The 13,900-nt window shown below is 45.9% G+C and overlaps 1 protein-coding gene across 1 annotated transcript in view; it reads right to left on the bottom strand.

Annotated features, from left to right (window-relative positions):
* The window catches only part of GASK1A (golgi associated kinase 1A), a 61,242-nt gene extending 49,721 nt beyond the window's left edge, over positions 1-11,521 (bottom strand). The window contains exon 1 of the mRNA XM_020993356.2: positions 10,330-11,521. Coding sequence (XP_020849015.1) covers positions 10,330-10,332 — 3 coding nt within the window. The 5' untranslated portion in view covers positions 10,333-11,521. The remainder of the gene's footprint in view (positions 1-10,329) is intronic.
* Positions 11,522-13,900: the final 2,379 nt, after the last annotated feature.

Raw genomic sequence — 13,900 nt, 5'->3', positions numbered from 1 at the left:
GCCAGACAGCACAAAAGACAGAGAAGGACCTCCTTATTCCCTGCCCAATGCTCTCTTCTCCTTTCTGCTGCGTATCTACCTTCAACAAAGCTGCTAATTCTCAGCACTGATTCAAGATCCTTTCTAATACCTCCAAATAATATCTACAATAGCAGCTAAGGTACCTGCTCCTGTGGAAGGCCTCCACACAACACACACATACACACACACACACACACACACACACACACACACACACACACACATACACACACACACATACACAGAGTAGAATATAAGGCCCTTGAGGGCAGGACATGTTCATTTTTGTCTCCATATCTTCCAGAAACCAGGACTGTGCCTCATACACAGTCAATTAATAAATGTTTGTAGAATTACATAATGAATGAATATCTCAGTTTCTTCATCTGTAAAATGGGAATAATAATACAACCTCTATATCCCCATACCCCCATGGCCTACCACAGAACCTGGCACAATAAAAGTACTTATTAAATGCCGGTCAAATGAGTATATAAGTCCACAACACCCAACTGTCCACTTATTTTCCATATCAGTCCCTGCTAACCTGTACCAAATCCTAAATCTATTCTCATTTACCTAAGCCAAGAGTGGGGCTTTTTTCCTTTGTCAAAGGCCACTGATTCACCAAAAAAAAAAAAAATCAACTCAGGGACAGATAAATGAAAAAATAAATTTAATTTAGGTTGTGATTTTTTTTTGGAATTTGAGTAATACAAATTGTACTATTCCTCTACTTTTTAAGTCAGGAAAATATTAGTGAACAAACACAATTTTTTAAGTACTTCAATCAAAGGTATGCTGGAACCAGCTCGAACCAACTCCCAAGAGCTGGTTGTTAAATTTACGGTGTGTGTATTTGTACCTTAGAAATGGACAGATGTTATAAATCAGGGCTTGACATGTGGTTTTGTTCATTGTCTTGCCTGACACATAGTAAGTGCTACATAAATATTAGCTACTATCATTATTGTCTAGATTTAAGAAAGTGATAGAGAAAATGTTAATAATGCATATTAAACTTAAAAGTGTATTCTGTATACATATTCCCCATGCTGGAGAGCTGGTTGTTAAACATTTACCAGCACACTACTGATTTTAGTTCTATACTATAACTAGTTAACAGAATAAATCTGAAGAGGGAGAGAAAGGTGAAAATAAAGATGGTGGCCAAAGACATAAAGAGAGAGACACACATACACAGACACAGACACACACACACACACACACACACACACACCCCAGAGCTTCCATATCATGAACTTTTAGGATGTGCCTTAGTTATAAAACCAAGTTGTGTTTTTGCATCACTAGGTACCTCCTCAAGTGCCACAGGCCAGATAAAATGAAATTAAATGCCAGCAGTGACCCCTGGCCAGAGCCTCTCCTCTTCTGCCCTAAACCATTCCATCCTCCCTTCCCATAGAAACAGCCCGCCTCCACCTGCTAAGCTACACATGGTTTGAGGATCTTAGGCAGACAGCAGAATTTCCAGTAGTGCCAGGCTGTTTCTCCCTGACCCTTTGGAGGAGTCAGAGAAATGTAAATTATCTCTAAGTCCTTCCTCCCGTGAGGTCGTCAGCACGGTTTATATCCCATTCACTCCTAGTGTCTTGAAGGTGCTCTGCTTTCAGGTACTCTGGTCTCATACCCACATCTGGCCCATTTGGATATCTGACCCTGAGCCCACTTGGTCAGGAACACCACAAAGATTCTATCAAAAAAAATCTACCACAAAAAACAATGTTTCCAAGGCTTGGAACCTCTGTATTGACTTTGGGGTACAGGGTGGGCCAAGCACTGCCTCCCACCTGGGCCCCCCATTTTCCATTTTTGTTATGAGCAGTAATTATGATGATAATCATGCCTGAGCCATAGCTGACGTGCTCATGATTCTCTGAAGGCTCACCTCTCTCCCTTGGCACCACAAACACTGTACTAAAGATCTCATTGGGTTTTCTGAGCTCCCGAGCTGTTTGTCTTTGCCCAGTCATTTTTGGGTTTCGGTTTCCAGCCGATAGATTTATTAAGCAATCTGCCTGGTGAACAGGTACTTTTGTGAAATCAAGGAGATATGGAAGAAAAGGGGAAGGGAGATGAAGGGAAATGAAATCCGTGGGAAGGGATGCTTTCATTCCCAGTCAGGCACCCGACGCCTCACATTTCTTGGCTCTGATTCACAAATGACTAACCTTTTTTTCCTTCAGGATTAAGAAGAGGCACTGAGCAAATGTCTGACAGGAGACAGGAGGATCTCAGGCTATCTGTGTGGCCCCTTAGAAAAGAGGAGACATCACCTGAGGTGACCTACCCAGAGGCATCCTGACATCCCAAATCAATCCCTGCTTGTCTGCCTGGATTTTCTTGCTTTATAAACTAGCTTCTTGGCTGAACTTTCAGGAACCAGTTTGGCTGGGGTTTCTTCAGGAATCTCCAAGGTCCCTCCCAGGCAATCACCCACCACTGGCCAGCAGTTTGGGGGCTGGTTTCCACACCAGTACTCTAATGCAGCCCCAGGTGCAGAAGATGGTAAATTCTCTGACCACATTCTATTACAACCTTTTGCTAAAAGATGTTGTAGTTGCTGTCGTTGTTTTTCCTGACTAGAAAGAAATGGGGCTGAAAGGAGTTAAGGAACCTGTTTTTAAGACAGAGTCTGCATTTACCTCTCTTTAACTTGATGGGCACTAAGAAAGAAGCCTGAGAAAAGCACCCTTATCAAGTATAGGAAGAAGTGATATCTGGCCCTTGGTGTCACAGGAGCATAGATACTGAGCTGGAAGGTCATCTAGTTGCACCATTTCATTTTACAGGTGAGGAAACTGAGGTTCAGAAAAGTTAAATGACTTAGGATCATAGGGACATAGATTTAGGTCTGGAAGGGACCTCAAAAGTCATTCAGTCTAACACCTCTATTTTACAGATGAATGCAATAACTTGCCAAAAGTCTCACAACCAATAAGTGACGGAACCAGCCTTCAAATTCAGTTCTGTTCCCATTACACCATGAGGCTCCTTTACCTTTAAATTCCTGACAAAAAGAAACTATTTTTATCCATCTTCCTTATGTCAATATCTCAATACTTCGATAGGCTCTTGAGTTTATCCGCTGCGTACCCACTCCACCCATGCAGAACATACCCAATCCATCCCTTCTCATCCTATTCAGTTATCACCCACGTCATGTCATTCTATGAATCTTTCAGAGAGGATTCATGCAATGCACAGGTGGCACCTTCTACCTGTCTGGTTGTTCCATCTCAGTTTCCCACGCTAGAGTGTCATCTGTGTTATTCTCCCTAGTTCTGTCCTTAGCCTCTGCCTCTCTCTCTCTCTCTCTCTCTCTCTCTCTCTCTCTCTCTCTCTCTCTCTCTCTCTCTCTCTCTCTCTCCTTCTGTCTTTGTCTCTCTCTCCTCATTACCCCTTATCATCTTATGCAGTTGACAAACACATATACATACATGTATACATACATGCCTGCACACCTTGAGTCAGATTGTATAGATCTCTAAAAGCTAAACAGGAATTTATATTTTATGCTTCAGACTAGAATTGATTGAGTAGGGGAATGATATGGTCACAACTACCCTTTGGCAGTTACTTAACTTACATGCATGATGCACACAACCCCAGTGTTTCCCCTGAGCTCCAGCCCGGCACCAGCACCAGTCGCCTCTTGGACATTTCAAACTGGATGTCTCAGAGACAACTCAGAGTCAGCATTTCCAAAACAAAACTCATCACTCCCTGCTCCAACACTCCCCTCTTCTAAACTTCCCCATTTCTATTGAAGACACCACCACTCTTCCTCCCAGTGTCTTGGGTTTGTAATCTCAGCATTATTCGAGTCTGCCCCACATGTCTCACTCCACATATTCAATCATTTGCCATTTCCACCTCCCCAGCACCTCTCACACTCGATGCCTTCTCTCCACTCACATACCAATTACCCTCGTTTGGACCCTCATTACCCCTCTCCTAGATTATTACGATAGCCGCCTACTTGATCTCATTGCTTCAAGGCTCCCACCACCCCAATCCATCTTCCACATTGCTGCCAAAAGGCAGTTTTGACCATATCATAGCCCAAAGAATAAAATATGAATTCCTGTTTAGCTTTTACAGCCCTACACAACTGGTCCCAGCGAGAGTTTCTCCCCTTCTGCATTCATCAGTCCAGCCAGGCTGTCTGTTTTCTGTTCCTCACATATGACCCTCCATTTCCAGTCCTGGGACCTTTGCACTGGACATCCTCTGGGCCTGGAGTCCTCTCCCTCTTCACCGCCGCCTCAGGGAGTCCCGTTCTTCATTGAAGACACAGCTCAAGCGCCCTCTTCTCATGGAAGCCCAGCAGTGCCTCGTCTCCCTCTCCAATTACCGTCTCTGTAACGCTTTGCCTTTATCAGCATTGATTCACTTTACAATTATGCTGTGAATATACACAGATGTATTGATATCTTTGTTGTCTCCTCCATTACAATGAAAGGTCTTTGAAAAGAGGGATTGTCTCATTCTTTATATTTATATCAGAGCTAGCCAGATGGTGCAGAGGATAGAGCACAGCCTGGAGTCAAGAAGACCTCAGTTCAAATCTAACCCACTTGGTTGACCTTGGGCAAATCACTAACCTGCTGTCTGCCTCAGTTTCCTCAAATGTAAAATGAGGATAACAGTAGCACCTACCTTCCAGAGTTGTTGTGAGGCTCAAATGAGACAATATTTGTAAAGTGTCTAGCATAGGGCCTGGCACATAGAAGGCACTTAATAAATATTTATTCCTCTCCCTGCCTGCCTAGTGCCTAACACAAATAAGCAAAGTGCCTAACACAATGCCTAGCAAATAATAGGCACTTAAAAATACTAGTTGCCATTGGTGACATGTTGCAGCCTGCTTATCCCCCTCCCCCCCATTTATCTACCCTCCAACACTGGGAGATCATCTCCAATGTTGATTCTTCTGACACCATGGCATCCCATGACTCATTGCCATATAACTGGGAGAATGTGAAAGAAAGGAAAGAAGAAAGAAAGAAAAAGAAAGAGAGAGAAGGAAAGAAAGAGAGGAGGAAGGAGGGAAAGACAGAAAGAAAGAAAGAAAGAAAGAAAGAAAGAAAGAAAGAAAGAAAGAAAGAAAGAAAGAAAGACAGACAGACAGACAGAAAGAAAGAAAGAAAGAAAGAAAGAAAGAAAGAAAGAAAGAAAGAAAGAAAGAGAAGGGAGGGAGGGAGGGAGGAAGGAAGGAAGGGAGGAAGGAAGGAATGAAGGAAGGAAGGAAGGAAAGAAGGAAGGAAGGAAGGAAGGAAGGAAGGAAGGAAGGAAGGAAGGAAGGAAGGAAGGAAGGAAGGAAGGAGGGAGGGAGGGAGGGAAGGAAAGAGGGAGGGAGGGAAGGAAAGAGGGAGGGAGGGAAGGAAGGAAGGAAGAAAGGAAGATAGGCTTTGGCACAACAACCCGTGATCATTGTAGACACTGTGTAATTTCCCAAATGCAATGCAGCCAGCTTCTTTCCTCCTAATCAAATCTGAGCTCAGCTCATTGCCATCTGCATTGAGTTTTCCTTCCTTCCTCTTCCTTGACCAGAAGAGACTCCAATGAGCATTAAAACGGCCAAAGAGGAAAACAAAAATAAGGCAGAAACTAAGTAATCCACCACGGAAGAGGAATTAGGAATGAAATGGGACTTTGTAGATTATATAAGGTATTGTTACATGTTTATGGACAAGGAAATAAACCTAGAAAGGTATTGACCATCTAAAAATTACACTTGCTGGTATTTATAAAGCCCTTTACCTATGTGGTCATCAGATCTTCCCAAGAGCCCTGAGGTAGGTTCTATTATCTCCACTTTACAGATGTGGAAACCAAGGCAAACAGAGGTTAAGTGACGTGTCTAGTATCTGAGGCTGGATTTCAACTCAAGTCTTCCTGACTCCAAGTTCAGTGCTCTGTCCACTGCGCCTTCCGGCTGCCACATACAGAGGGACTAATTCAATGTACCACCCATTTAGCTACAAGGCAGAACCTAAGCAATGTATGTCCTTAACATGGTGGACAAGCTTCTCTTTCTACAAGTCCAATTAAGAGTTCTGCCAGATTTGATCATGGAAAGATTACTCAACCAGAAGTGTTGATTTCAGCTGTGTGACACTGGGCAAGTCACTCAACATCTCTGGGCTTCAGTTTTCTCATCTATAAAAATCTATCAGCACTTTATATAATCTATAAGGCCTCTTGCTGTTCAAAAAGTCACTTCTGAAGCAGACTGTCTAGTTTGTGAATTTTCCTTGGTTTTTCCCTTTGGCTGTTTCATTGCTCATTAGAACTGAGACATTTAGGGTGCTGGACTTACCTAGAGTCAGGAGGTCCTGAGTTCAAATCCAGCTACAGGCACTTGTTAGCTCTGTGACTCTGGACAGATCCCTTAACCTCAGTTTCCTTATCTGTAAAATGGGAATAATAGCACCTACCTCCCACTGTTGTGGTGAAGATAAATTAGATAATACTTGCAAAACGCTCTGCAGATCTTTGGCTTTAGTGCTATATAAATGCTAACTATTACTATTGTTATTATCTGCACCGTTATGGAAAGGAAGTAAGAAATTGACAGGCAGGCTAAAAAAATTATTATAGAAGGAAAATGAGATGGAAACTATTTGCCATTGTGAATTACTTTAGTTAGTTACCAGGGCTGATCGGGAACAATTCTGATTCCTTCCTGTTAGTTTCCGTCATCCAGGGAATTCCGAACTCTCTGAAGACATCATGCCTCCCCCTGTGCCTCTTCCAAGGAAAGGAGGTGCCTGGGAGTGTCAGCCAGGCTTTTAGAATGTGTAAATCAAGACAGCAGCAGGAAGAAAGTATGTTATATGCTGTAAATGCTCTTAAAATGTGGATAATCAGAATTCGCAGGATTAATAATGCATTGTATTATATATTGATTATACAGATATATTATAATGATAATTATGATTATGGGTTGCATTATTATTAGTAATTTAAGAGTGGTAACAGGAGGAAAAACCCAGTTCACAATAGTTAGAAATATCTCATTTTGAAGGAAACACATCTTAATCTTTGTGGAAGGACTAAGCAGGAGGAGGAGAAAAAGAAGAAGAAGAAGAAGAAGAAGAAGAAGAAGAAGAAGAAGAAGAAGAAGAAGAAGAAGAAGAAGAAGAAGAAGAAGAAGAAGAAGAAGAAGAAGAAGAAGAAGAAGAAGAAGAAGAAGAAGAGGAAAAGGAGGAGGAGGAAGAGAAGGAGAAGGAGGAGGAGGAGAAAAAGAAGGAGAAGAAGATGAAGAAGAAGAAGAAGAAGAAGAAGAAGAAGAAGAAGAGGAAAAGGAGGAGGAGGAGGAGCTAGCATTTCTACAGCCCTTTAAGTGTGCAAAGGGCTTTCCAAATAGCTCACTTTATCATTAGATTCTAAGCTCCTTGAGGGCAGGGATTTTCTTTTGCTTCTTTTTGCATCCCCAGTGCTTAGCACTGGGCCTGGCACATAGCAGGCATTTAATAAATGTTTACTGATTGATTGTCTTCACAACAACTGTGGGAGGTAGGTGTCATTATTGCCTCAGTTTTACAGATGAGGAAACTGAGGCAAACAGAGGTTAAAGTCACTAGCCCAGGGTCCCACAGCTAGGAGGTTTCTGAGGCTGGATTTAAGCTCAGGTCTTCCTGATTCCAGGTCCAAAATTCTATCCACTTTGACACCAGCTACTGAAGCCTATGGACCCCTTTCTCAGAGTAATGTTTTTGAATGCATAAAATAAAATGCATAGCATTACAAGGAAACCAACTAGGTTGAAATTAAGATACAATCTTTTCCCACTCAGTTGTGCAGACCCCCCCCCCCCCGAAATCAATCCATGGTGTATTGATGCCAGGTTAAGACTCCCTGAATTCTAGACTACCGCCTGACTTTATGGCTATAGGGACAGAGACCAAGAGTGATTTGCCCACGATCACACAGTTAGCTTTTGGCAGAGCTGGACTGAGAATCTGAGTCCTTGAACCCCCTATGTCTCTGTTCTTTCCATCCAGCCATCCCCTCCCCCCTCTCCCTCCTCCCCCTCCCCGTGCTTCTTCGGACTCCCTGACTTCTGAGCATCCCACGAATGGCACAGACAGGACTCTCAGATTCACAAAGACCGTTCCTCGCTCGCCAAGTCCCTAAGTCAATATCAGCCAACATCACCATCCTCCTTGGAGAGCCAGTGCCCTCCCTCCCCTCCTGCTCCTGGGGAAACCTGGGAGCCCTCGGCGTCTCAGGGCTTGGCTGCGGAGAATATGGCGCTTTCTTTGGCCGTCCTGCTCATGGGTCTGGGGCTCTTGGAGCCGGATGTAGACTCCATCCTCACACCTACAAGCAGCTGCTGCACCTTCAGGAAGGAGGCCCCAGAAATCCTGCCCAGGCCAGAAAGACCCACTTGGGAAAGAAGCCCTGCATCTTTAAGGTCGTACCTCAAAAGCGTTCGTGCTGGGCTGGCTGGCCCTGCCCCAGGGTTTTTCTGGCTGCCTCTCACACAGGCAGTAAAAGTGGGTTGGCCTCTCTGCTGTCTGTGCCCCTCCACTCCCCGCTCCTTCTCCTTAGCAGCATAGAAGGAAAATATGGCCGCTCCAGGTGGGGGGATGGAGAGAAGGCCTCAAGAAGGCTTTTCTGTCATTTCCTCCATAGTGTGCACACTACCCAAGCTCCTCATAAACCTGTCCTATCCTTGGTATAGGCCATAGTCCACCTGGACCATCAGACTCATCTTCGAGTGCCACATACACCATTCCAGGCTGTTCTTGGAAAGCCAGCTCACAGGGGAAAATTCAGATAACAAACGTGTACAATGCAGACCACGGTCCACCCCAGGAGAGAGGGGGCTCCTGAGCCAGCCCCAAGTGCATATGGGGTGGGGAAGCAGTCCACTGGCCTTGGAGGGGGAAAGGGGTCAGGGGGCTCTTGCTTCTCCTAGGGCAAGGGTGAGTCCTTCCAGACAGGGTGCCTTGCAGGCAGCTCAGAACAGGGAAAGGGAAGACTCTCACAATAGCACCAGAGTGAAAAATAGGAATCTTTTTTTTTCTGTTGCACCAGAACTATAAATTATAGAGTGGGTGTAGACCTACATTTGAAGAGGGAATTTCATTGGCACAGAAAATTCCTACTACCAATGCAGGTTAGCATCTACTATGCAGTTTTCAGTCTTGTAAGATTTGTCTGTGGGGCAGGTAGGTGGCAACATGGATAGAGCTCTGGCCTTGGAGTCAGGAGGACCTGAATTCAAATCCAGCCTCAGACACTTGACACTAGCTGTGTGAACCTGGGCAAGTCACTTAACCCCGGTTGCCTCACCTAAATAAATAAATAAATAAATAAATGAACAAACAAACAAACAAACAAACAAATAAATAAATAAATAAATAAGTAAAAAAAAAGATGGCCCCCAAAACTGAACACTGTACTCCATATGAGCTCAGATGAGAAGTACAGGGAGACTATCACCTCTGCGTTCCTGAAGCTAGGCCCAAGATGATTCCATTCTCCGTTTCTGACTGCTTCATCACACTGCCTTGTGGTCCACTAAGAACCCCAGATCTTTTTTCATAGGATCATTGCATTAGAGCTGGAAGAAACCTCAGAAGCAAGCCACTGAATCCAACCTCCTCATTTTGCAGATGAGGAAACTGAGGCTTAGAGAACCTAAGTGACTTACCTAGGATCACACAGTTACTGAATGACTCTGAGGCAGAATTTAAACTCAGGTCTTCTTGGCACTAAATCTATCCACTCTGCCTCTTAACTAGACAAAATGCTAATCATTCAACCCACTCAGATTGATCTGAGGATTCGCACCTAGCAACTGGAAGGGGGCGCTCTGCGTGTCCTAAGCAGGGCACCACCCTTCTTGTAACAGCCATGGCATTCCCATCTGCTCCTATGGGACCCTATTGCATTCAGAGTCAGAAGGGACCTACGTCTCAGGCCAGACACTCCCATGCGTTTGGTGATGCCCCACAGCAGCGGCTATGCTTGGCCAGGCTCCTATGTGACCAGCTCTGTCTTGGCTCTGCTCAGGGTGCTGCTCCCAAGGCCAGGATGCCTGGTGTTAGCACTCCCTAGGCTTATTTTACAGACCTAAGGTCCAGACAAATGAGTGATTTGCCCACAGCCACACAGTAAGTTAAAATTCCTTTTGTCACTAAATGCCAGTCCTGGTTTTGAACAGCAGACTTGTAAGCCTCCATTCAGGGTTCTGTGCATGACTCTCTGTCCAACAGTCCCCCAGGCACCCCAGCAACACCCCCCTTTCCCTAGACCCTTCAACCATACCATGCTTCAACAGATCAGCTGCCCGGCCAGCGACTCCTCTTCTCCCTCCGCAGCTGCTCTGGCTCATGTCCAGTAGGTGGGATGGGCTTAAGGGGCCCTAGGAGGCAGAGAGCCCAGCTCCCACCCTGAGGGTCGGCCTCAATCTGTCAGGACAGCCCCTGAACATGCCTCTTCAAGAAGTTTGCTTTTGAAATAAAAAAATCTCTCCCTGCCTATTTACCACCAAGAGGCTCCCAGGGACCTGGGGCAGCCTGGAGCTTGGGCTGCCAAGCAATGTGCCTCTTGCTCCTTCTCCGAGATGGTCCCGAAGTGCCTGGAAGTCCTCCCAGGGCCCTGTCAGCCAGCTGGCTCCCCAAGGAGTCTATTCCAGGTCCCGTGGGTGCTCCAGAGTGAGCGTTTGTGAGTGTGTGTGTGTGTGTGTGTGTGTGTGTGAATGAGTGTGTGCGCGAATGAGTGCACACACCTTGGTGTGTGTGCGAGTGTTTTTGCAGTAAGTTCTAAGTGTGCCTGAGAGTGGGTGTCTGAATGTGCGCCTCAGTGAGAACACATATGCTTTAGCGTGTGTGCATGTGTGTGCACCTGGCTGGATGAGAGTGTGTCTAAAGACGGGTGTGCATCTCAGAGTGGAGTCAGAGTGTGCCTAGATGTGCCAGTGCACACGGGTATGTGTCCCTGCCCCCACCACGTCTGAGGAATGAGCTTCACCCGGATGTCGCTTCATCTGTCTGCTGCAGGCTGTGCTGGGCTGAGCTGGTCTGCGCTGGGATGGCCCGTTCTAGGCTGGGCAGCGCTGGACTGGGCAGTGCTGGGCAGGGCAGTTCAAGACTGGGCAGAGCTGGCCTGGGCTGTGCTGGGCAGCACTGGGCTGAGCTGATCTGCGCTGGGATGGCCCGTTCTAGGCTGGGCAGTGCTGGACTGGGCAGTGCTGGGCAGGGCAGTTCAAGACTGGGCAGAGCTGGCCTGGGCTGTGCTGGGCAGCACTGGGCTGAGCTGATCTGCGCTGGGATGGCCAGTTCTAGGCTGGGCAGCTCTGGACTGAGTAGTGCTGGGCTGGGCTGGCTGGGAAGCACTGGGCAGGACAGTTCAAGGCTGGGCAGCGCTGGACCGGGCAGCGCTGGCCTGGGCTGGGGCGGGCGGCCCAGCTGGAGCCAAGGGAGCAGCAGAGGAGTTTCCAGTTGCGCCGACTGATTTTCAAAAGTCCTGAGACAGCCAGTGCAGCCCGGCACTTGGCAGCCGAGGGGAGGGAGGGGACAAGGGGAAGGGAGGCAGGGCGGGGAGGAGCAGCCCCTGCCATTGACTCAGGCTCCTTTCACAATAAAAGCCTTGCCTGTATTACCAGACCCCAAGAGCCCCCAGTCCAGGTGAAAGGCTGAAGGCTGATCCAGGTCTCAACATGGAGAGGAGAAGCCAATGCTACCATCCCTCTATGCTTCCCTCCCCCCCCCCTTCACTGGCTCTGAAGTCGGAGGTGGGGCCTTAGACATGTCACTTTCCTTCTCTGGGCCTCAGTTTCCTCATCTGTAAAGTGAGGAGGGGGTTCGCTAGACAACTTCTATAGAGCACCTACTACGTGCCAGGCACTTTACTAAGCACTTTACAAATATCTGTTTGATCTTCAAAAACACTCTGGGAGGCAGGTGCTGCTATTATTCCCATTATACAGTTGAGGAAACTGAGGCAGACCGGTTAAATGAATTGTTCAGGATTAGACAAGTACAAAGTGTCTGAGACCAGATTGGACTCGGGTCGAATTGACTCCATTGTGCTGCCCAGCTGCCTCTCAATCCATGATGCTTTAGGAAGGCGGTGGGGGGAGTCCAGGAAAGTATCAGAAGAGGAAAGATAACGTTCGTAGCATTAGCAGATGTGTTTTCCATGCAATGGGTAGAAGGGGAAGAGTGCCAAGTTTTCAGTCAGCAAACCTGGTGTTTGACACTAACTAGTTGTATGATCCTAGGTAAGTACCTTTTCTTTATAGATTTAATGTGGAAGAGACTTTAAAAGTCAACCTCTTTACTTTACAGATACGGAAACTGAGTCCTATAGAGGGGGAGTGACTTGTCCAAGGTCACACAGCTAGTAAGTGATAGAGATGGGATGATTCCAGGTGATAGGGTCATAAGTATAGAGTTAGAAAGGACCTCCAAGCCCTATTCCATTACTTTATAAGGAAGTTAAGTGACTGCCCAAGGTCACACAGATAAGTAAGATGAAATGTCATGGGTGAGAAAGAGCTCTGGACTTGGAGCCAAGGGATCTGAGTTCAAATCTTTTTCCTGCTATTTTGCTACCTGTCATCTTAGAAAAGTCACTTAACTGTTCTGGGCCTCAGTTTCCTCATCTGTAAAATGAGGGAGTCCTACTAGAGGACCTCTAAGGGATGTCCCTTCCGGTTCTAAATCTGTGGTCCGAAGGAGGCTTGTTTGCCTGGACCATCGAGTGCATGAAGGGAGTGAAGTGCAATGAGCCTGGAACTCCATGGAAGGGAAATCTCTGACTATTTCAGCCTAGCGAGTCCATTCATGATGGCTTTTTTTTTTTTTTACTTTTCTCTTTTAAATAAAATAATCCATAGCAGTGGCTGGGAATTTTCCTTTTCTGGTGTTAATCGAATTGAAGAACCTCAGCCCTGGTCATTCCTCAGAAGCCGTCATGGTCCTTCACAGACATTAGCTCATTGATCCAGTCCTGGGCCGCTGAGGCTGGCCCATAGTCATGGTTAACATTTGTAGGGTTGTGACGCCTTCTTTACAGCAACCCTGTGAGGCAGGCAGGATGAAGCATCGTTACCTCCATTATACAGACGAGGAAACTGAGGCTCAGAGAACATAGTGGACTTCGTTGTTGTTCAGTCTTTTCAGTTGTGTCCAACTCTTCCTGACCCCATTTGGGGTTTCCTTGGCAGAGATACTGGAGTGGCTTGTCATTTCCTTCTCCAGCTCATTTTGCACATGAGGAAACTGAGGCAAACAGGGTTAAGTGACTTGCCCAGGGTCACCCAGCTTGTAAGTGTCTGAGGCTGGATTTGAACTCAGGTCTTCCCAACTCCAGACCTGGTGCTCTATCCACCAAGCCACCTCCAGCCAGGACCCAGAAGCACATTTCTACTGCAAGTTGCCTTTTAGAATTATGCAGGTGGGTACTGAGTGAAGTAAGCAGAACCAAGAGAACATTGTACATGATAACAGCCACGTTGTCAATGACTAATATTGATAAACTTAACCCTTTCCAGCAATACAAGGATCTAAGACATCTCCAGAGGCCTCGTGATGGAAAATGCTATCCACATCCAAAGAAAGAACTATGGAAGTTGAACTGCTATTTTTTTTTCTCTTCTGTTGACTTTTGTTTCCTCTTTCTGATGGTTCCTCCCATTGGTTTTAATTTTCACTTACAACATCACTAATGTGAAAATATGTTTAATAGGAATGTAAATGTATAGCCTATATTAGATTGTGCGCCATCTTGGGGAAATTAGTGGGGAGGAAGGGGGGGAAATTTTAAACTCAAAAGCATATGGAAGTGATTATTGATAATCAAAATAAATTAATAAAAGAAAAAAAGAAAAAGA

Source organism: Phascolarctos cinereus, unplaced genomic scaffold (assembly GCF_003287225.1).
Source record: "Phascolarctos cinereus isolate Bilbo 61053 unplaced genomic scaffold, phaCin_HiC Scaffold_1;HRSCAF=81, whole genome shotgun sequence".
In the NCBI taxonomy this organism is placed as follows: Eukaryota; Metazoa; Chordata; class Mammalia; order Diprotodontia; family Phascolarctidae; genus Phascolarctos; species Phascolarctos cinereus.
This window is presented reverse-complemented; position numbering and strand designations above follow the sequence as displayed.